Source organism: Zophobas morio, unplaced genomic scaffold (assembly GCF_036711695.1).
Source record: "Zophobas morio isolate AGI-343-1 ecotype UQ-CSIRO unplaced genomic scaffold, CSIRO_AGI_Zmor_V1 ptg000407l, whole genome shotgun sequence".
NCBI lineage: Eukaryota > Metazoa > Arthropoda > Insecta > Coleoptera > Tenebrionidae > Zophobas > Zophobas morio.
This window is the reverse complement of record NW_026972511.1, coordinates 221,965-245,865: the sequence shown is the minus strand read 5'-3', so window position 1 is coordinate 245,865 and position 23,901 is coordinate 221,965. Positions and strand designations below refer to the sequence as shown.

Below are 23,901 nucleotides of genomic sequence, written 5' to 3'. Positions count from 1 at the left end.
ACAAGTCTTCCATTGCACTTGCCCACCGTTCATGGCGGAACTGCGCGGCAGTGTCTACATCTTTTAGTAGGAGCAGTTTATCCAACTTGTCAATTTTGTAGTGCAGGCCTTATTACCGTCAAATTTGCAACCTGCGCAGTGCTCCCATCCTAAAAACCCGTTATTATTGTAAAGACGCATTTTGCATAAAAGGTTGTTTCGAGGGTGACTACAAGCGCCGCTAGTATAATGTTTTTTTTTCGCTTTATGTGAGGAAATTACCCTTCGGCTGCTTATATTTTCTAAATTTTTGCAGTAGAGTCAATTCCTTAAGCTTGTCAACACCGTTTTAGAACAAGAGTAACTCAAGGTAAATTATAAGGCTCACTCCAAGTGAAAGCGAAGTTTTGCCCTCATAAGTAGTGTGGAGGACTCGCCAGTTATTACCCCGCCTACGAGACTACGACCTGTAAAGAGCGAACAATCCAAACCTCTTTCATTACACTAGCCTTCCTTTTTAAGACCTGGCTGTCTCACCACCGCCACGTTATGACACCCTTAACCGAGGGGCATCTTGGACATGAACCGTGGCGCTGTTAGGTGTTTCAAATTTAACGAACAACTACTGAACCTACGATAAAAAGGGAACACCTCTGATATTTACTTGCGGTATGGTTTTTATTGTTTCCCTGGCCTGAGAATTTTTTTGTAACATACCAGTCTTTGGAGGCATTACCTTGAGCAGTACACTTTATCTGTTAATTTAAAATTATGAAGCTTAAAGAAATAGAATCTGCATTACAGCAAGTACCCAATTTTACAAAACCGATAATTACTCTAGAGCAGTATACCACCCCGGCAAAGCTAGGTTATATATATATTTTTTGGAAATTTTAAGATTTAACAAAGTTATCAGAGTGACTAGAGCTACCTTTATTGAATCTTAGCAAATACTTATGTCCTTACTTTAAAGTTTATGTTTTGCCCGAGATATGCTGTGGGCTTTCAATATTTTAACGTAAATTAATAGTTTTTTCGGGGTGTGAATTGTCTCTGTTGTATATTTCATTATATAACTGAAAATATTGAATGATCAATTTTTTTAAAAAGTCTTCCTTTCTTCCATTATATATATGTATATAAAGCGAACTAACATCTTATGTTTTACCTTTAAATTAATAAAATCTTTATCTTTAATGGAGCCTATTATATGTCATAAAGGCTCTTTGGTCCTGCATTATATGGACTTGAATGGAGACATACAAGGTTTGGAGCTAGCTGACTTGGGCTGTGGTTGCGGAATATTTACCTTGGGTGTGCTTTTTATTCCTTTGGTCTTATCTCTATTATTGTGCTTCTCTTTATCCCACGAAGGTTGTTATTTGCTGGGTTCCAGAAAGGTGTTAGCAGTTGACATAGATCAGGACGCTTTGGAGCTTTGTGAGAGTTCGTTGTAACGTTGATTTATATATTTTTTGTAGATAAATCTAGGTTATTATTCTGAAAGAGACTTTAAAAAAATTTATTTCTGATCAAAGGGAAAAAGTAACTTTAATAAACGCGGACGTGCTGACTTTGCTTGGTTTGCTTCTGCTTATAACTTTTTATTAATAATTATTTAAAAAAAAAAAAAAAGGAGACGTAAAGTACGAGAGTTGTGTCGACGTTGTCGTTATGAACCCCCCCTTCGGAACTAAGAATAATAGAGGTTTTGCTGAGAAAAACTATTAATACTATACTACTTAAGTTTCATATAAAGGGCTGGATATGAAATTTCTTCGGGTGGCCGCGTTTATGGCAAGGTTTTATTTTGTTAGAGAGTGTATGACTTTTAAGCAGACTACACCAGAAAAAAGGTCTACTCGATGCACAAGTCATCCACTCGCCAATACGTAGCACGCACAGCGCAGAGAAGTTGGGGCTTACATCCTAAACTTGTTGCCGATTGCGTGAAGTGGATTTTTTTTTTTGTGTGTTTCGTTCTTTTTTCATTCTTTCCTCACTCTAGATTCAATTTACCTGCAACTTATAAATGCCACCAGAAGAAGAGTGTAGACGTGACTGTGGATTTATTTTGTTTTGAATGTGGCCAGAAAGAAGTTCGGAATCTGCTGGCATCTTACACTTAAATTTCCTATTTTTATAAACGGCAAGGAAAAAGAGTTTCTTTGACTTTTCTTCTGTACTTGATGGATTCGGAGACCTGCAAGCGAAGTGGTTACTACTTGCCTCGTTAAGGACTTTTGCCAGCTCGTTACCCAGCACTTTTCAACCACGTGATACTTTTTCACTCTTCCTCTGTTTATTCTGTTAATTGCTTCCAACCGACTATAATCGTCACGGTCACATACCACGTGGGTAATTATCTCCCCATTGATGCTCTTCACCACTTTTCCTCCGAACATTTCTATCTGTCGCGAAGCTGTGAGAATACAAAAGGGCTAACCGGAATTAATATTTACTTGGGCAGCACTTATTTCTAGATATGACTTGCATAGTCTTTGTTGCGGATTTCCAACTTCTTTATAGAAGTCTACGTAGCAAACGCAAATCCTGAAAACGCTCATGACGCACTCACCGCCGTCTATTACGTTATTCCTTAGAAAAGGATCACGTTGCTGTTCATGAAAGTGACACCTTTGTCCATGTACTTGTGCTCCAGGTCGGCTATGTCCAGTGATTGGTTGGTTAGCGCGCAAGGCATCTTGTCAAACAATCCCTTTAGCTCGTCCTGGTCCTTAATAGGTTCTGTGTAGCTATCACCTACCGGACAGCCGTTCAGTAACGGAGAGGATTAGCATAGGGCAACACCAGGCACCGTGACGGTCGAAATAGCTGTACACGTCTTTCTCTGTGGCCTCCGTGGCAAAAAGAAGGTGCTTGGGGTTGAAGGGGAGTAACTACAGCATTTGAGCAGAAGGAACTAGAGATTTCAAAAATAAACGACTTTTTCTGCAGCTGAACATTCCTGTATCCACTGCGGTGACACCACGTCCGCCGCCTTCGACTTGACAATGCTTCGCACCCTCAAGTTCTCTTAAAAGAATTAATTTACAATACAAGCTCTTCGAAAAGTAAAACGGCAAAGGTCACCCTTGTTGGCTATTACACACGTGGTCTTCCCTACTCTGAAATTCTGGACGCATAAACCGCCGAGTTTTGTTATTAAAATCTCTATTTCTTTCTAGTTACATGTATTAAAAGCCTGGTTTATGCAGTGGAGAAGTTGGAGCACCTTCCCTTCACACGCTACTAAGAACTCTTTTCCTTTGAAAATGTCGGCATCCTGGACAGTAGTGTGAAGTGTTAGCTCAACCCCCGCAAAGAAGTAAAACAACCTCTTCAATGGCGGACAAGTCAGGGCCTTTATACTTGTCCATGAGCGCCAAACCAGCTACGGGTCTTCGGGATCTTTTTGCTGGCTAACAGTTGAAGCATTACTATAACACGGCACCTTGAACGCGGGATACTTGCCAGCTCAAAATGTTCCTGCTCTACTCTTTTTGATAGAAGTCTCCCGCCGGCATTTCCCCATAACTCGTAAAGCATCTGTGAGTTGAGGCATTCCTGGTGTGTTTATTAGTGAGTGGGGTGTTGGTGAATGCGTCGGCGCCTGAAAGCTTTACTCTCCATTCCTTATCGTCTCTAAAGTATTCCAGCCGGGGAAATCTTAATGTGCAGCCGGTCTGTACTTAAAATGTATGCTTATATTATTTTAACTAATTTTTTTCTCGGAGGAACCTTAAACTTTGTGGAGGGGACTATTTCTGCAGCTTTCACGCTGACAACCTAAGAGTTATAAGCAAAGTGGGCTTTACTCATCTTGAACTGATTAAAATTAACCATAGATCTTGAGGGGTGGATAACCACGTCGGGTTTTTCTTTAAATCCTTCTGTAAGTTCAAGACTGAGTAGAAGTTAAGATTATACTGAATATATAATTGAAAAATCCTACAAATGCGGTGGACGAACTATTGAGAATTTTATCCAATGACGGTCTAGTTTTTGAGACATGCTCTCGAGGTCTTCCAACGTATAGCCGGAGCCCACCTGTGACTTCGAGTAGCAACAACTGAAGCAAAAATTCAGTTGCGAAAGCAAACCTTGCAAAAGGATAGGAAGACGGGAGCGTTTGCTTGCGGGCCGGGATCGTCGGTTTGCAGAAGAACACCAAGCAGAAAGTGTGATATTATGTTCTTTCTTTTCCCTGCACACAAAATAAATAAGTAGAAATTTGCAAGCTGCGCAGAGGAAAAGGCACCTGATCCGTAGTAACCTCCTATTATTAGTAGGTCTAGAAGGTCGCTCAGTTCGCTCACAAACTCCGGTTTTACTTTGATCCACCCGCTAAAGGCAAGAGAATGGAGTCAGCTTGCAAAAGCGACAATATAAAGGACATGGCACCTGTTCCTCCTACGGTTGGGGACGTACTCTGAATTGGGATCCTTCACCATCACGCCTGTCATTAATAATACAGAACTGTTGCCAGTTAAAACCATTTTTTCTTTAATGTTTGATGCCTTCTTCTCGGTTCTCGATGGCTTCGTTTAGCAGTTCGCTGATATCGTTCTTGGATGAAGCTATACGTGTCTCTGCTACCAGTAGTATACCCTTTTGCTCCTTCAGGACTCCGCGCAAGATTTCCTTCCTGACTCTAAATATCATGTACAAACTTCACTATCGAGCTGCTAAACTGTTAAGTTACTTGAAAGGTCTACTCGCGATGTTATTGTTATTAAGCAGAACTATATCGAATGCCACGAAAGACGCACGGCGAGCAGATGGTGCACCGAAAGATGTGACGTCCACCGCTTTTTGGTCATTATGGGAATATTATATCACACGAAAAACTTTGAACTAAGAAAATAATTTACAGTTCTTCGGTATGTACACGTCAAGTTCAGTGTCGTAACCCATCATCTCACCGTCGATGATGCAGTTTTCAACCTATCTCACGCCGTTATAAAAAGGGACTTGCTAAAAAAATAATCTTGAACAGTCTCTGCGAAGCAGCCTGTTATTTTACTGGGCAGAAGTTTGCTATAGAGGTCCGTCAAGTTGTTTCCACTGCGGGTCCAATACTAACAGTATCGAAGAGAAGCAGGAGAAATAAGTGGAGAAGAGGACAGGTACTGAACCGTCGACCTGCAGTTGGCCCTTATGAAAGTGAATAATCACTCGATCGCCGTCAAACTTTGTTTCCACGAACACTTCCCCTAAACTTTCAATAAACTTTGCCACCTGTAACAGTACCCTTACAGCGCGTCGCAAGAAGCTGCACTCTCTTAACATGCCTCCTTAAGCGTCTTACTATCGGCAAGCATCGGCTTAAAAGAAGTAAAAAGTCTAATTTCTCTGTCAGGCAGACAGCTGTCAGGCTTTGGCAAGGCCTGAAACACATTGCTTTAGCGGTTATGCCTGCTTCAAGTTTATAATAAAGGCGCTACTTGGCACACTTTCCTTAAATCATTGCAAACATTAAAAAGTTCGAGAGCATCGCGGTGTATACAGTCAAACACACTAACTTCAGACAAACCTTGAGAACAATATATGCTCCTATTTGCTAAATACTGTAAATAAAATCTACCGATTTTCAAGTCCTTCATAACAATGCGAATAAACCATTTCTGTTCGAAAAAAGTGAGGTGCCTGGACGAAACTCCAACGTTACTTTAAGTTAAGCAACTATAGTATATTACGTTACTTAATAAAAAATAGTAAAGCATCTTTGTGAGATAAGTCATTGGAAGTCATGTTAGCCTCTGCCAGCTATACTACCGAGTTAGAAGCCCCCAACGAAACCTGACCAACTGTTACCATATCTAGGTACTTGTTAACGTTGGCAATACTTAAAGAGGGAGTGGAAGAGCATCGGTCTTTCTGAGAAAGTGAATTGTAGAATCAGTTCAACATAGGGGCGTCGTTCTACCGTATGCCATAAGTTAGAACCAAAACGACGCTTGCCACTGCGGCAAAATCCCCTAAAGAATCAGAAGCTGTTCGTGTGGTTTTCCAACTCAGTAGAGCAAGTCCAGTCTTAGGTCTTGTTAATAGTATATTGGATAACTTTAAAGAGTCTGTTAACACCTTCGAATTGGGTGGAATTTGAAGAGCTTCAATATATAATTTTGCTAGCTTTGCCTCTTTAATACCATATGGGATTCGTCTTTTATCCTACACAAGCAAACTTAAGTTATTAGAATTATAATAAACTTTCAGAATTTAACCAATTTAGGAAGAAATAAGCGTAGCGCAGGAAAAAAGTCGGCATCGCCTATTTATTTGATAACGTACTTTTAAAACTTATTATGGTAAAAATATGTAGTAGTTATTTAATAAAAGTTATACAGAAGGAAACCAGTATCCCTCCATTTTTCGAGGAATCCATTGAATATTTTCTTTTTTTCAGAATGACCGGAAACCTTCATTATTTTTTCGAAGACGTTGCTGAAAAAACGATAACGAAAAAGTGCGATAAATTTGCTTATAAAGGAGCGAACCATATTACAATAAACTTGCACTTAAAAGCTGCTGGACCGGGTTCGTAGTGGTCGCTGCAATCTTTGAAGTCCAAGCTGTTACAGCTTGTCCGAGATATAAAAGTAGACATTTTATTTTGGTTTCTTAGGTAAATCCCTCTTATATTAGGGGCACAGCAACTGTTAATCCAAATAAGGCGATGTTTTGGCCTAGTGCTTAGGGGGTATTTGTTTAACCTTTGGTTAATGTTGTGATCTGTGAGGTACCAAGTCTTAGTCCCTCCGTTCACTAAAAAATTTTGTCATTAACTAGAATATCTGTGTATAAATTATTTTTTTTAAAGGTGTTTTAGCTTTAAAGTAAAAAAATTATTTCAAAGATTGAGAAAATTATTTGCTAAACAAATAAACTACAGAATTTTTTTAATAGGTATGTCACACCTTACAATAATAACGGTGTTACTATTTTCCGGCACACTAACGAAGGGTTAAGCTATGGAAATTTTACGGTGGGGAAGCCTACGACCTTGATTACGCGCGTCAGTGCTCAGTGTTACGATGAGTTTCGGCATGATGAATTTACGTGTATGAACTGTTAAATTGCTTATCCTTACGTCGGGTACAAGCGTGCATCCATATAACTTTGCAAAGGAGAAAAATAATTAACCGCTTTAACAAATGTAAAGTAAAAGCTCAACTCCTAGTGCGGAGGAAATCATGAAAAATCCATTCCAAAAAATGAAGTATTAAGATTATATTACAGAAAAGTTTTTTAAGGAAAGGTGTCATAGAAAAGAATTTTAGTATACTAAGCCTTGAGTTTACAATATTTTGCTTTAGAAGCATTAATATCGGTTTAAATTTGTTATACGTTACCTTGCTCACTTTAAGTCAAAAGTAACCACATACCTATAAGCGAACACCTCTAGTTGAGTGCGATTAATCCGTTAAAAGGTACACAGGTTCGACACCTTATTAAAACAAATTTTATCGTTTAAGTGCAAACGTACTATAAAAACGTTTACTTTGAACTTTATTGGAGTGAAACTATCTATTTTAACTTAAAAATGTGATTCTTTTATGGCATTTCTTGTTTAGAATGGCAATTTTTAACTTTACCATCCGCTTAAAAGCTTTATAATTTATTTAATCACTAATAAGCAATTTCACAAAAAAAATCACAAATATTAGCAAATTTTAATTACTTTAAGTTTTAAAATTTTATTAAAAGCTATTTTGACTAAAAAATTCTTCTAAATTTGTTTAATTACAAATTATTAGTTCATGAGTACTCTAATAAATACAATGACCTCCTAGTTACTACATATTAGAAAGTTCTATAATACAGTGCTTTACGTTTACTTTCATTACGAAGAATAATTCGGTCTAAAAAAAAAAGAAATGATAAAAAAAAAATTTAATTATGAGCTAGATTATCATAACTTATAATAAACAGAAAAAGTTTAGATAGTTAAAAAGGTAATACTATATATATATATAGCAAACATGCAAAAATCATTCAAAACTTCAATCGAATAAAAGACAAGAAGCAGACGTACTAAATGGATAACCCAGTGATTTAGTTTTCCGAACTGAAAGCACGTTTAAGTAAATAAACATTATTCCCTTTAACCGGATCTGAACTATATATGCCAACGTCTACGTTCTGGTTCAATAATGTGAAAGGCGTTTATTTGTAGCATTACTTTTAATCTCCGAAAGCGTTGTAAAAAGATTGTTATATATAAAATAACTGCTTTTGACTTAAAAATGATTTTGTTAACATAGTACAATGCTTAGTTAATTTATAAAACTTTTGACTTATACAAGTAATTATTTACAGTTTACAAAAAGCTTTTAAGATTTTAAGGTAGCAACGAAAAAGTGAAGTGTTACCAGTATAAAATTTTTATAAATTTTAAGGTGTAAGCTTAGTAATTTACCTTGAATAGTTAAAAAATAAGAGAGCTCCGGTTTCTAAAAAAGTAGAGTTAATTTGCCATGCAAATAAAGAGCACGTGACTGACTTATATAAATTTTTTGATGGGACTAACTAAGGGTTCATATTTTGTAGACAATTATTAGAGTAATTACGAAAGTAACGTTTATTAAACCTAAACTGTAAGTCGACTTGTATAAAATGCTGCTTGAAACATTAGAGTGAGGAGGGGAATAAATAAATATTTTACTTTCTCTTAAGGCGAAGCATTACGAACTTTACGCAGTAGACAGTTCTCTCTGCATACGAAACGCTGTAGCTTAAGTCAGAGATAGAGGTTTGATTCCTTTTTACTTTAATCCAGCTTTTTATTGTGTTTTTAGTTCTACTTTAGTAGGACGGAATAATTAGTATTTTAGGGTGTAATTAGTTTAAGTGATAAAAGGAACGTTAATGTTTAGGTTATCAAAACTAGAAGTACCTGTTTACCAGTAAATTCTAAAGCTCGAGTTAAAAATACTAATACAGTAAAAACTAGATAGCTTTCTTAAAATTATGCAACCACTTTAAAGTTTTAGTAATGGAGAGGAAAAATCTTAAAGGTATAAATAAGAATTAATTAACTGTTTTAAACAAAATTTTGGTAGGACAAAAAGTTTATATTTTTCGTTAAAGCTGTAGATCGTAGTATATGACCGTGAAGACATGCGCGCTATCTTTAACACTACGGATATCTATTAGTTAGGCACGCTAGTTTCTGGTTTCGTTTTTAGCTATACTTTGAGTACTTTATACTACAGGCATACCTACTTTAAAGCGGAGTAGAAACCAAGCAGCATTTGAGTGACTAAGACATCGTGATCGGCTTACCAAATTATGTCCACGCGTCAATTTTTTCTAAGCACTGCTCTCTGTTTGTAATGAGTGACGGATGAGCATGTGGTGATATAAAAGGTCAGATTTTAAGCTTATTCCAAACTTTGTAAAAACTTCAAATTTCCCTCACTCTTATTTAATTTATGTACCTCCCCTATTTTCAAGAGGTATAAATGTAACTATGTGACATTAACTTTTATGTAGCGTACGTCTACTTCGTATAGTTAGTATTTTTAACTTATCCTCCCCTCTTTATTAATCAAATATTTACCCTTGCAGTTAATACTTCATAATCTTTGAAAGGAGTTCACTTTCTTTTTAAAAAGAATTATAGCTACTGAATATAATCGTAACCCTAGAAAGCATAATATTAGCTTTCAATAATATAGAATTTATAATTAAGACTGGCACACACTTAACATAAACTATATAATTTTCCTTGCGAGATCGTACTCACAAATTCTTTAGTTCCATGTATGATTACAGCAAGATTTTCCTCGGCTATTTTTTTCTTTTTTGGGATTGGTAACTTCTTTTTAAGCCTTTTTGTTTAACACGAATTTTAGACCAATATAAATTACACAAGTGTACGAGGGGATTATGAATATACTGTGGGTAATTTTTTTTTGTAAGCGTTTTAAATTACGAAAACTGCTTGTTTCTCCTGGGTGTGGTCACTTGAGCAAAATTATGAGCAACAAACTTATATTAATAACTATCAGTTTGCTAGCCATTTAGGCTTCAGTCTTTATCTTTTAGCTTATACTCCCCCAAACCCGTGTATGCTAAGATTCTTTAGCCTTACTCACTGCAATGCGGCAGGTATCCATAGTATAGCTCGCTGTTACCCTTCTAAGACACAACATTTAGTAAAATGGCCCGTTATTTAGCTTAAAATGGCGCCACTCAGTAAGCTTCCTCAGGTATTGCACCTTTCTTACCTCAATAAATTTTGAAAAGACTTTTTAAAAATAGTTAAAAAGGTTACACGCTATATATTTATAAATATACTTATTGCGCATATTAATTCAGACTCTTAAAGATAAAAAAGCCAGAATACTCAGTAAATATCTTGAAGAGTTATCTAAGGCAGTTGGTCATGATTTTGGATCTCAGAGGCTTGTAGAATATATGTATCATTTGGCACATTTAAGGTGAAACAATAGTTGACTTTTATAATACTACCTACACCCTTATAAAGATTATTAATATTCTTAATGCCTTGATTTCTTTAAATGTTACTAAAGTAAATGTCATCATTTATAATAATAAAATAATAAAATCTTAGAGATTTTACTAGTCAACTGCTAACCTATTACAATTAAGAAAGTTTCAGTAAAGATTTCCGTATCAGAATTAGCTTTTTTTAGACTCTAATTTTGACCACAAGAGTAAACATTTTGAGGATAAATAATTTTTGAGCGCTAAAGGAAAAGTGTTTCATAGTATAGATGACCAGGTGCACACTAAAAACTAGTAAAAGTGCTTAAAATAAATCTCTAATCTGTGTTACTTTTCCGAGTCGCCTTGCAATGTATTATAAGGTGGTCTGTACAAAGTAATTTATATACCTTATTAGTCTGTTACATTTGATATCAAATAGATTACTAGTGTTATCTAGTTTTCATTAACTCTATTATTTGGCTTTCTTATCCTATGCTATTCCATACCTATTTAACTTTATTATGTAACGTTATTGGCTATAATATCTTTGGTTCTTTGCGCACTTTCGCCCAGTAACGAAAAAACTAATTATATTCGAAATTATTTCCAAATTTGAGATCACAATTTAGACAACCAAATCTCTTATTATGTCAAATTTTGTATTAAGCTCTTTACTGTCAGTATATTTATAAATAAAAAGGAGCTTCATAGACAGTACGCACACTCATGTCATAACTATCCTTACTATTTTTTCAAAAAATGTAAATTTACACCCAAAGGATAACACCGTATTTAGAAGGAAAGAAATGCAAAAAATATATTTAATAAAAAATTTTTTATAGAGAAAAAGTTAATGAAAAATCTAACTTAATTTATTGTGCATTAAGCAGCCGCGCGTATCTAACCTTAACATGAAAGTTAATGATGTATACTTTATATTCGTTAACCAAGCGTGTCCTAGTTCAAAAAAAAATTACTGATAAAAAAAAAAGGATTAAAAAATTTAGTAGTCCCGTATCTATTTAGACCCTTAAAATATTAGTAGCAAAAACAAGTTTAAATGTTTGCGTGCAGATAACTGTGCCCATAGAACCCCTGTAACCCACCCGACAGCTTTATCTCTTGAGTGTGCTTGGAGCGATAAAATTAACGAAAAGTTTATGTGCAACGACATAGTAGCTATATAAGTTTAGTAAATGAATTTTATAAACTATAATAATTGTATAATTATATACTCTCAACAAAGACATGATTAACGCATTTAACCCTGTTAAAGTAACATTTGTATACCTAGATTTGAAATATAGACGTTGGACTATATTATTAAGATATTTAAGAAAGGTAAGAAAATAAAATTAACTTTAAAGCAAAGCGAAATTAAGTTTATTTTTACAGCAAAAATCGGGGCTTCTGTGGAAGACCATGCCCAATACAAATTACCGAAACGGAGTTGTAGGCGTCTAAAGCTGAAAAAGGGTCATTAAAAAAAAATGCTGACACTTTTCACTTTCCAAAAGGAATACAGGTTAACGCAAGGTAGAAATACTGTATCCTGCAGCTTAGTTTGACCCTCATGAGTATGTTAACTTTCCCTTGTTACAATATTTAGAATAATCAATTTATATTTTCTTAAACGGTTCTTCTTGTGGGCAAAATTTAGCAATAACGTACGGCAGCTTGCTTTACTGCAACACCGCAAATAGCACTTGGTCATACACAACGTTAACACAGTAGGAAAGAAATGTTAATAAGTTTCTTGCTTCCTTCAGTTTAAATCCGACCCAAGCATCATAAGATAGATACCGGCTATGGTTCCAAACCCCTGTCCTCTATATCAATTAAAGTTAACTATATTTACTAGTCGGGTTCATCTACTTCTGCTAATCTCGTTAATTTTGGTGAGTATTAAACTCCAAATTTATTTTTAGCGTTGCCATTCGCGGAATTTATTAATTAATTGGGATATTGCACTCCCTATATTTTCTTTTTAGTAGCCATAAAAAAAAATTTTATGGTACCTTACAAATAAAGTACTTAACTATGAACGGAGGGCGTTGTAAAACTGTAGGTTTTAACACTTTATTTTTGTGTAGCTTAAAATGGCCTCAATACTATTTTCTGTGGTTATTTGTCGTTTATGTAACATTAAAATTTATTTTGTAGTATATTTAGGAGATAAATAGTAATTTTAAAAGCTTTTATGAGACAGCTATTGAATATCGCTTATAGATTCTTATATAAACTAATTTATAGCATGCAAATAATTAGAATAATAAGCGCAATTATTAGCCACAAATCATGGTTTTAAGTATGTTATGGTGGCTTACATTATACTTAAATATTTAGAAAATATTAACACCACAATAAACATTAAGATTAGGAACTCGGGATATAGAATGCTTATTTTGTATAAATGCTAAAAACTTCGACATCTGGTTTGACTATTGAAAAAGGCAATAATTTAATCTTTAAAAAGTTCACGCACTAACATAATAGATTCATTAAGATGGAAGCCGTTTGTAAATTAATTGAAGGGTTTTAGCTAACCAATATTATGTGTATAGTTAAAATAACGGTACCCTGACTGCCATGCCTTGGTCTATATCTTGAACTGCTTTGTGGGCTAAAAGCTGTGCCAGTGCTAACGTATAAATGGGTAAGTCTTCAAACTTTGGTTGTACTATTATTCTTAGAGTTACATGATATATAATTTTATAATACATTTGTACAACTATGAAATACGTTGATAAAATCCCACCACTGGCATTCGTTGTAAGGCATGAATGTTTGTAATATTCACAACATTTTTGTAGACGTTACCCCTAAGTTCTTAGTATTAACAATGTAACAATAAATTTAGTCAGAAAAATAAAATAAAATATACTTATACATTGAAATACTGTTACCGTAAGCCATAGTTAATGTGGTCGGCCCAATAACTTATATTTAAAAATAATTGTCTAACCTAAACTTTATTAAAAGTAGCATACCTAAGTTGTGTCCCACCTATGAAGCTAGGAAGAGTGACTAGCTCTCCGGATGCTGAAGGGAAACGTTGCACCCTAATTTTGGGCCGCTTTAAACTTGTAACTTAAGAGGTCAAAAATTTTAAAAAATTGGTATTTTTTGTTTTCTTCGAGATGGTAACTCTCTGATTTTGAAACCAGGCTTCCACCACCCTAAAAGGTAGGCCCACCTTTATAACCAGCTCCTTCTTGCCATTTTCTGTAGGCAACCTGTTGAGTTGAAGGGAGCCGGAAAGGATACCTTTAAAAGTAAAATTAAATAATTGAGTATAATATCTAGAAGTAATTTAAACCATCCTTCTTTGACACACCTAGTTGTTGTTGGGTTATTCTCGTCCTTTTACGATGCTTTTATATTTCACTTACTTTCTTTTTAGGGGAACGCCCAGAGGAGCTTCTGTTACGCACACATTTGGTATCTACATAATTTCGAAAACACAAGAACGGTCGGAATGTTTTCATATGAGCATCTTTCAGACCGTAGACTTGCGTTTATATGTATTTGTCATTTCTTAAAATGGCGTATATCGATGATATATGGAAATCATGTATTAAGTACTCGTAAAATAGCAATGATTTTTCCTTTCTTCTCACACGCTGACATGTAAACCTCACAATGAAAATATGTTTAATTGGGCAGTACTCTAAGTTTTGGTTAATTATGTTTCTTGGCAGGTTTCATAATCAACTAATGCCTCTATAAGTTTATATATAAATTTCTTCTTTATTCTAGTAAAGTTAGCAGAAGCAATCGCACTTTTAAGCTAAATTTTACAACTTAGAACGCAATATAATACAAAGGCTTTAATAAAACACTAAGTTTTGAAACTAAGTATAAGGAGCTTTTTTATAGCTGTTTGTCATGTAATTTTTTTAAACTTTAAGACGGCGGTTCTAGCTTGGGTTTATGGCCTGTTCTAATGGTTTATTAGCCCATTTTCTTAGTTTCAATACCATTAAAATTATTATTATTTTATAGACTATTTTCAGGGAGTCCAGTTATTTCTTAAACAAAATTGAATTCATTCTATTATTATATGTCTATATTCTAAGCATCATCTCTCGTATTTATAGACTTAACTCATCCATTTGCAGGTTCTTATAGACCAGCATAGCACCATTCCTCAGATACGCAAAAAGTACTTGTTTTTGCTCCCATACTATCATTAATAAAGAAGAACTAGGAGTTGCCGTTCATGATGTGTAAAAAGATTTATTGTGTTATATATACATAATAAACAGCGAGACCGTGATATCTACTGACTTATATAGTCTAGAGGGTTGTGAATAGCCACAAACCATTGTAATCAAAGTATGCATAGCCGGAAAAATTAAATTAAGGCTACTTAAACACCTCCCAAACGATTTTTCAGTGCATTAGTTATCTAACTATGAGCAAAATGCTCCGAGTTTTAAATTTTTTTTTTAAACTAGCTTTTGAAAACTTGTAGCACGCTAACTTGACCCGGTTTTTAGCTCAGCGGTGATTAGTTTTTGTTCAAGACAAAGAAAAAGGAGGAAGAACTAAGTACTTTTAGTTGCTTAAACCATAATCGGTTCCCAGTTTACAATGTTTTGTATGCACCGCAAAAAGTTAGGTTAGGGCCTGAGGTTAAAAACGATTGCACAACTTCTAGGTATTAAATAGATTTTCACTAAATTATGCTCTTCGATACAAGAGATTAATAATTTAAGTATGAACGAGTTACTTCTTCAATATATAATTAAACTTTTTACTGTACGTAAGTTAAAGAATGCTGATATACTCCAGCGAGAGTAGAAGCGTAACTTGTGTAACCTCGCCAGTGAATAAGCGATAGGCTGTTAACGATTCTCTTAGCGCTTTACGGAATTGCGGAATTCCGCCTTTGGAAGTAACAACTTTGGGTGCACAAAAGCTGTGGTTCAAATTAATATTGAGAAGTTATTTATATAAACGTATCTTTTAGTTATTTGAGTATTGTAGCCTACTACAACTATTTAATTATATAAATTTAATCTATAGACTCTAAAATATGAAAATTTTAAGTGCTTATATAAATCTTATCATAAATGTAGTGTCAAACGGAGCAGACTATTCAATACATAAAATGTTTTTCGTAAGGCTCCTTCAGGAAATAAATAGAATACTTAAAATATTAAGTAAAATAGTAAATTGTTTCATTCAGGCTTGCGCAAAAACCTAATTCTAAAAGTCAAAACATACCTGAAATAAAAATTAGCAGTTATTTTATAAACAGGGGGTAATTTATGAAATCCTTAAACATAAGTAGTGTTCTACAGTGATTATGCAGGCCAAAAAGCCTAAAGAAAGATTTAAAAAATATCTTTGAGTATGAGTTAGACCCAAAGGGAAAAAATATATTTGGGCTACATATATTCTAAGGAAAATCATATATGCATGTGATTCAGAGCATTTTACTAACTTTCGTCTTAACTAAAATAATTAGAGAATCGCTTTTAGGAGAAATTGGAAATGCTATTCTCCGTAAACCGACAGATAGAAAATCAGAAGTTTTTTATTTTTGTAAAGAGTTTTTGTAACTTTTCTTTGGTAGGCGTTGTTGGTTAATACTTCGCATTATAACTAAGGCAATAAGCTGCTTCTAAAAAAACTCCTTACTTGTATTTTGTATACAAAAAAAAGCTAATTTATAAACAAAGCTTTAACGTGGTGGTCTTTGCAAAATATAATTTCGCACCGAAGGCCTCAGGCTATATAACGGAACTATCGAATACTTTAAAAAATATATGTAAGTTCTTTTTAATTATTAAATTCACCATAATAGTCATAAATGGCATTTAAGTTAGATACTTTCGTTACTGTATAATTTATAATACCGTATATTGTTTGTTTAATTTACTGGTACAGTTACTTTATAACTACGAACACAATTTTTATTCTTTTCTTTACTATGGCGCTTGCCTTTTCTTTTATAAAAAACACTATCTACTTATTTAGTATTTTTCATTCCGGCTCCTACAAAATTTACACCCTTCTTTTCGCTATGCCTTTTCAAATAACGCCTATTTTTGTTAATAGTGTAAAATTTTTAATGTTGTTATTTTAATAGTCACGTCGACTAATTATTTTTTTAGCGTTATATAACGTCTACTCCGTAATTATTCTCGTTTTATAAATATATGAAGTCCGAAGTAACCTATAATGATAAGACGGGACCACCTATTTTGATTATATAAGTGTATAGCACCTAGCTGAAAACTTCTAAATTTAAGCTTCTTTACTGTTCATAGTATAATTCATAAGGTGTGGTTATATCATATTTCAATAAATGAAAGAGACAATAACAGTAACTGGCAAAATTGCATAAATCGGGTCAAAGCATGTGGATTTAATATACAACTTGCCAATGACTTGAGTGGCGCAATAATAACCGTTTCACTGTCTACATTAAAACTTTGAGCGTCTGTAAGGCATATATTATATTAAACAGTAAGTACTAGCTTTACAAAAGTTCATGACATAAGGAGACAATATCAGAAAAAAAAGAAATTTTTTAAACTATAAACCGCTTTATGTGATGTTTGGTGACAAACATTTTAAATAAGGTGTAACAGAGGGGCAAATAAATTTCTTAAATTAAGTAAATGTTCTCAAAAGTTTTTTTTCAACTGTCATCTACTGAAGCTGCACATCGTAACGATGACGAGCAACAAGTGATTTCTGAAGGGACCTTACATAACTCAAAAGACACTCACAAACCACAGACTAAAAGTTTAAAAGGAAAAGTTCTTTATTTCTCCGTAAAAGATGTAGTTACCTTGGATCGCGTAAAGAGTGATTGCAAACTTTTAGGGGCTGTATGTTTTTTAATGTTATTCTTATTCTCATTTACTAAAAATTTAAATTTTTTTTTAATAGCTCTTGTTACAAAGTTAATAGTATTTTATGTATCGAGGTAGTACACATGACGCTACTAACATTAATAAACTGAAATTAAAATTGTCTTTTCTTGTACTAAAGCTTATAAAAGTGATATCACTTTCTTGGTCTACTATTTTTCTTTTCTATTTTTTATAGAAAATAACTTCCAACTTTTCAAAAACGGTTACTTTTATTTACGATCCTGCTTTCATTCAAAACGAAGTAAGGTCTACTTTTTTCTACCTATTTAGTGTAGCTATTATTAAAATATAAAGTCACTAAATAAATATTAATCTAATTATATATATATCAAATTATTTAGTTGATTTATTCTTGTATAGATTTCTTTACAAATTATATAAAAGTTTCTTGTTTATACTGTTATTATGGATCTGTACAATTTTTTTTCTTTCCAACTTTTTTTTAATTTTATTGATTTTTAAAGATCTCTTTGTAGGTAACAAAAAACTAGTTTTTAAATTTTATTAAAGTTTGTATAAAGTTATTAATTTCTTTACTTATTTTAGAAAAGAAAATGCCATTGCTTTTCGAAATACATATTTGGTATATTTATAATTACTTTTTCCTTGTTTTAATCTTTCTATTTTGTTATGTGAGTAGGCGTTATTCACTTGTAAAAAGTTATCACTTTTAGTACTTTTTACTTTATAAAGTTTATAAAATACATTTTAATTTATGAATACGACCGCTTTCATAATTGAAAATCAAATTCTGCGATGACTAGCTTTATAAAACTTTATCATTAAGTAAATCTTAAACTTCTTGTACTTTCTTAAGCATTTTATATAAGTTTTCACAGTCAATAGCTACAACTATATTTTAAGGGGAAAAGAGTGACTCTGCTTGGTTATAATAATCCATACATTATTATTTACAATTTTAAAGGAAGCAAGAAATTTTCTAAATTGTTTTTCTTTTAATATTCGATCTTCCGAACATATATAAATTGTATTTCCAAAAGCTAGCTTAGTAAGGCTTTCAAAGTATGCGGTGATATACGTAGAAGGTGTACTCCCAGTTAAGATACACGCTGCATTCATTAAATGGAAATTTAAATTTTTCTCTTTTTTTATAATTTCTAGGGTACTTTGCAAACTGCGTAGGCTTGGATTTATGTCCTTTATAATACTTAACTAAATCTTAATCTGTGGGCATTTTAATGCTTTCCTTTCCAATTTAAAACTTCTGCTCCATTAAAATTTAGCTTTTGTTTAGATCTTTAAAGTGTAGGGGAATTACCAAAAGTTTTAAAAAAAAACTTTATTAGACAAGTTAATAAATCTTTCAAGTTTAAAAGTATTTTTTATAAAAAATTTTAGAATTTTTATACTTAATCATCATTTTTCTATTTTAATAGTTTCTTATATGATTTTTATTACTAAAGAGCCGGAGAGCGAAGAAAACTGCCGAAGCTGGTAAAGTATATTCTACACCACTCGTGGAACGGGCAGCCAAGCTGGGTTGCCATATTATGACTTATAACGGTATTAGTTTTCTATAAGCTTTAATCTGAAGACCACTACTATGACCGTAAAAAAGGTTATAGTTAGCGTTGAGCTTCTACTGTCGCCACCGATACACAAAGTCCCACTTTTATAAATGTAGAGAAGACTCGCTGTTTAGCAAGATCTTAAACCAACTTTTATCGCTTTCCTTATCGACTTTTAAGAATATTCCTTGTGAGTAGTCCTGGCTTGATTCCTTAAAAAATTCCCTTTTAATTTTAATAATAATACACTAAACTAAGCGAATAGTAACAAAAGTTCAGTTTAATAAATTATTGTATTTTTTTAAATATGTCCTCCAAATAATTATTTATTATTTTCAAAAGCTTTAAAACTTCATCTAAAGAAAAATGAAAAGCTTCTTGACGCTCTCAAACGGGAAAGTGAATGGCAAGTAATAAAAAAATGAATACTATTCACTACTTTGCTGGGCTTACTAGATTATAATTACTACTACTTCTTATGTAATGTAAACTCATTTATAATTTACCGTAAGCTAACGATATAAAATACGACGTGCACAGTCCTTGACCCTTTAATACTGCTTTTTGCTTAAATATTTATCACAATTACTTTATAATTTACTATATTATTATTATGACGACTATAACCTCGCAATTTCAAAAAGTTATATTATTTTAGGGGCTATATAAAGTTATTGACCCTTCACACCCGAATTTTGTTGCTTTTCGGGGTTGTGCTTGGAAATTTGAATCGCTGACTGGACACTTCCGGTTCTATTACATATGAGTTTCTCGGTGGTTTTTTTAAAATAGTTTTTGTTAGTGGTACGTTTTTACTGAACTTGTTGCATTAATGTTTTCTGTAAAGTCTTTACTTTAGTTTTTATTTCACTTACTTTTGTGTTATGAAATGTGTTTTAGGTTTTGTGCTTAGACAAAAATCTTATGTTTTAATAAAATGAGACCGCTGAGCTAACTCACCTTACCTGGTCTAGTTTTTTGATAAAAAGAGTATCAAATAATAAATTTGGTGGTAATTATATTTATAAACTGGCCAGCAGCTAAAAGTTCTACTTAGTGCTATCTAAAAACATTCATAAGGTAAACAGTAAGTACAAATTTAAATTTTATTAGACCTAACTATCGAGAACTCTCACTAAACTCCTTCTTGACACGCGGTCTCTATAGACACTATAAGGTTTTCTGCTGTAACTCTTATTTATTATTATGCTTTGTAACTTGCTTATCGTAAGGGACTTCGGCCAGAAGGATGCGTTGTTCTCCGGCAGGAGCGAAAGGCAACGGCCTTGAAAAACAAAAATTCCAGCGGCCAGAAAAGACTTTTCTGTGAGCACTGCCACGTGACCTTTCACAGCCTTCATCACTTCAAAACAGCCGAACACGTGGCTCGGGCCAACTATGCGGAGGTCGATGCCTTTTGGGAAACCGTTAAAGCCTCGTATGTCCACCAGCAGAACTTGCGAAGTGTAACCGCAAGCTTCGAAAATAGCCATGTTATGAAAAGCCTAGAAAACTCTAGTTTGTACGATTATTTAGAAAATTGCACCACTAATAGCCCTTCTAATAATAATAAGTATGATAATAATGCGGACCACTCTTCGTGTGATGAAGAGCTGGAATCTCTGTAAAAGAAAAAAAATATTTCAGAAAACAAGTTTTGAGCACTCATTTAGTTGATCATAAAACGTTTATTATAACCGTTAAAAACAAAAAACGCCGGAAAAGGGAGAAAGCGGAATTAAAGGAGTTTATTCTTATACTGACCGCCACTCAGCCAAGTGGTGAAGATTTGGACAATAGAAAAATAGATGAGGAACAGAAGGAGTTAATACCACTCTACGAGACTGGTGGTGTTCAAAGACAAAATAATATTTTAAAAGCCCGTCAAATTAACTTAGTTAACACTGTACTGGTCTTGCCCACTGCAAAAGTGTCAATAATTTTTTATAAGAACGGTAAATTTAGACTCTCCTATAACTCGAATTAAGGGGCAATATGTAAACCGGGGGGGGGCACAATTTTCTCCTCTATTAATTAATTAAAAGACCAGTTTCAACCTGGTTAAAAAATCTCTGATAAACGTAAAGTTAGTTTTGTAGTTAATTTTTATTTATTTATTAGCGCTCAAAACCTACAGGTTTCGGATTCATCTTTTGATGTTGCCGATATCTTTCCAAGTTAATATAAAGAATAAATCTGATAACAGCTTCTAAGCAATAATTTTTTTTTACAGTTCTTTGTTTAAAAAAGTAATTTGGTCGGATGTTTTATCTCTTAACGATGAAACTGTAATCATTGAGTAAACTTTATTAGAATTTATGAGGGCGAGGTTAAGTACGCAACCATCAAAGACCGAATAATAAAGTCAACCGGAGCAATTGATAGAGTATTGGGCTCTTAATCTTTTTCCATTACGCCAAAAAGCGAACGCCTAAGAAAAAGAAGCGGAAAAACCGTATAAGTTTTAAGAGTTGACTCTACTAATGAAGTTTTGGATATAAACTAACAGAGGCTAAGCATCCATTAAAATTTTTAGCCAGAAAGCAACCTCGCAACTGCCGACTGCGCTTCCCGCTGCATGAAATCCCCCTCACGACTAACTACACATAATTTTTAGACTTTTTTGCTTACTACAAGAGCGAGAAGAGACTAAACAATAGACAACAGCTGCTGTACAACATAAACGTATAAAACTACGAATTTCATTTATACGACGGAATTCTGCCAATAAAAATTTAATTATTACGCCAGATTTCTAAACCACAGACGCACAGCCACAACATTACAAATAAGCAACGGCGCGCTTACAGCTATTAAAAATAGAAGTTACGACTACTATTTCTTTTTATCAAAGAATTGTTTAAATGCTCAGTAAAAAAGATTGGGGGCGGAATGCTTGGTTTTACTAGTAACTCAAATTTTCTTGTGTAAATCGTATATAGTTTTCACGATCCTTCTTAATATGCTTAAAGCACGTCGCCGGGTCAAACGTGCACTAAATTCATGCGTAAGTTTTAAGCCCATTGGCGGTCCTGATTTATAATTTAAAAAATGTCTTCAAATCATTTTAGACTCAGATCGTCGTCAGTTCGTCATTAGCCGCAGAAACTTGCAAAGAGAGTGCTAATGCCAGTGTACTTTCCCAGTGTACTTTCCCTGCGAAGAGCAATGCGTTTTTGGAGCTCATAGTGCATGCATTTTTCTGAATTAATGGCGTTTGATAGTGTCGACAGACATAGATTCTTCAATTAGGTTAAAATTAAAGTTAACGTTTTATCAATTTTTTTCTTTTTCCCTTGATCGTATTTCTTCTTTTGGCTATAACAAACACTCAAAATGCGTTACGGGGGTGGCGGTAGCGTGCACCGTCCCATGATTTATAAGTGACGATCATTTCTACCGGCGGTCCGTTAGTGCTTTGCTTGCAGTTCATAGGATCAAGAAGTCAAAGCGTTGTAAAACTCTTTTGCACACCACAAGGCGCGCCCGTATATAATATTTTGTTTCATTAAAATAACACGCGCATGCCAGCGAGTTGTAGACTCAAGCAGCAAAGGTGCATATCATAATGGCCCGAAACACAGTGCATACAAGCTCCGCTTAAGTACTATGCGCTTTTATCTTAAGATCTACTTAATGGACTTAAGGTCTCTTAAAACAAGTTGTCAAGATTTGTAGCATTTATTTAACATTGTTTCTCTAATAAGGTCGCTAACGGGTTTAAATTAAAAAAAACCCTTTCAGTTATTCAAGAAGAAACTTTTAAAGCCGTTATAAGGGCCTTAATGAAGAGAACAAACATAACTATTTTAGATTATTAAGTTTATATTCTGCCTTTCAGTAAGGTCACATTAGTAAAAGAAAGTAACGAAAGTAATGAAGAATTCGAAGTGAAAAAATAATTCTTTGTATTTAAAGTATGCAACTGAAAAACCTAAAAGTAGTACAGAATTTTTCAAAGGATACTAGAGAACTTCGTTCTAGAGGTTAGTAGTAGTAAATAGACTAAGAAAATATACCAAAATTTATTTAACAGTAAAATAAAGCTTTCTTGTCAGATCTTATAACAAACAAATTTCTATATTGGCCTGTAAAACTTGTTACCTTAATTTATGATTTGTTACCCTTTAAGGCGCGTCCACGCTTTTTTGGCGTGGTGAGTGCTGAGGGATCCCAGTTCACACGTTTTAACGCAAATTACCATTTTAAGCAATTTTATGATTATTATTAATTATTTCACTGCTTAATGGTTAGTATATAATGAAGGTTCACGAAACATAAACTGGCAGTCGTGTTATTTTAATGTTTTTTTTGTTTTAGTCACATCTGCACATCTCTATATATATATATATACATTTGTTTACAATTAATTTTAAAGGACTTAAAGATTTAGATACAGGTCAGTAAAGGTTTAAATACCCTAACAGTGAGTATTCAAACAAATATCCAGTATTAAATTTAAGTAAAAACTAAGATGATGGCGATGTTAACCAATTAAACAGCGTGATTAAACGAATTGACACATGTATGATAAGCTGGGTAGTACTATCATAACTCTACTAATTTAATCCTAATACAGCCGAGGTTAGCTCGATTATTATGGGGGCATAGTTAGAAAATAGTCTGGCTCGAGGAGAGCTAGATAGTAATTAAAGGGCAAGTGACACACAAAGCGACTTTATCGGCAAATAATTCTTTGTCTACGCCTACGCCCCGATATATCGAGCTGAGTTAATGCTAACCCTGCGATTTATATATCTCTTTTTACATTTCCGGGTAGTAGTGCACACTTCGTCCTTTGTTCTTCTGCACGTGACACCTTGGGTTTCCTCTAACAATTATAGTGTAATCTGTGTGTACCGTCAGTTTGGTTTAAATACGCTGCGAGATAACGGTTGTCTCGCATGAAAGTCAATGCTCCTACGAACAACCGACTATAGGTGGACCTCAAGAGCTTCGGTAAGATGCTCAACTTCGAGGAAAAGTGGTAATTTAGGGTCACAGCGCCTTAAAATATAACATTAGTGACGTCCTTAACACAG

The 23,901-nt window shown here is 33.8% G+C and overlaps 3 protein-coding genes and 1 long non-coding RNA gene across 10 annotated transcripts; 3 read left to right on the top strand and 1 right to left on the bottom strand.

Moving 5' to 3' along the window:
• Positions 1–565: 565 nt before the first annotated feature.
• On the top strand, positions 566–2,076 carry LOC135120682 (rRNA N6-adenosine-methyltransferase METTL5-like). Its single transcript, XM_064045027.1, has 9 exons — positions 566–648; positions 700–847; positions 1,201–1,293; positions 1,354–1,425; positions 1,487–1,561; positions 1,616–1,687; positions 1,739–1,781; positions 1,836–1,933; positions 1,988–2,076. Exons 2-8 carry the CDS (start codon positions 751–753, stop codon positions 1,873–1,875), a joined length of 492 nt encoding a protein of 163 aa, XP_063901097.1. The 5' UTR covers positions 566–648; positions 700–750; the 3' UTR covers positions 1,876–1,933; positions 1,988–2,076.
• LOC135120681 (DNA ligase 4-like) lies at positions 1,994–6,556 on the bottom strand. Of its 7 annotated transcripts, XM_064045026.1 has the most exons (27): positions 6,480–6,556; positions 6,328–6,426; positions 6,207–6,253; positions 6,067–6,153; positions 5,125–6,015; positions 4,977–5,060; positions 4,854–4,926; positions 4,685–4,790; positions 4,500–4,633; positions 4,384–4,438; positions 4,241–4,326; positions 4,083–4,186; positions 3,935–4,029; positions 3,823–3,886; positions 3,721–3,768; positions 3,606–3,665; positions 3,450–3,546; positions 3,318–3,397; positions 3,215–3,265; positions 3,073–3,163; positions 2,927–3,015; positions 2,798–2,879; positions 2,617–2,742; positions 2,442–2,563; positions 2,331–2,390; positions 2,238–2,277; positions 2,110–2,182 (listed from the first exon to the last, which is right to left on the bottom strand). In XM_064045026.1, exons 5-26 carry the CDS (start codon positions 5,269–5,271, stop codon positions 2,248–2,250), a joined length of 1,884 nt encoding a protein of 627 aa, XP_063901096.1. In that variant the 5' UTR covers positions 5,272–6,015; positions 6,067–6,153; positions 6,207–6,253; positions 6,328–6,426; positions 6,480–6,556; the 3' UTR covers positions 2,110–2,182; positions 2,238–2,247. The 7 variants fall into 7 exon arrangements, with proteins under 7 accessions (XP_063901090.1, XP_063901089.1, XP_063901091.1 ...); XM_064045020.1 differs by having other exon boundaries at positions 1,994–2,390; positions 5,125–5,369; positions 5,427–6,015; XM_064045019.1 differs by having other exon boundaries at positions 1,994–2,390; positions 5,125–5,515; positions 5,567–6,015.
• Positions 3,546–3,956, top strand: LOC135120683 (uncharacterized). Its single transcript, XR_010278685.1, has 3 exons — positions 3,546–3,663; positions 3,717–3,774; positions 3,828–3,956. It is a non-coding gene; the product is annotated as an uncharacterized LOC135120683 (long non-coding RNA).
• Positions 6,557–16,148: 9,592 nt separating the features above from the next.
• LOC135120689 (uncharacterized) lies at positions 16,149–20,847 on the top strand. The gene is made up of 9 exons (XM_064045031.1): positions 16,149–16,216; positions 17,113–17,285; positions 17,506–17,576; positions 17,877–17,913; positions 18,755–18,854; positions 19,202–19,269; positions 19,518–19,609; positions 19,973–20,036; positions 20,092–20,847. The coding sequence occupies exons 5-9, from the start codon at positions 18,842–18,844 to the stop codon at positions 20,485–20,487; spliced, it is 633 nt and encodes a 210-aa protein (XP_063901101.1). The 5' UTR covers positions 16,149–16,216; positions 17,113–17,285; positions 17,506–17,576; positions 17,877–17,913; positions 18,755–18,841; the 3' UTR covers positions 20,488–20,847.
• Positions 20,848–23,901: the final 3,054 nt, after the last annotated feature.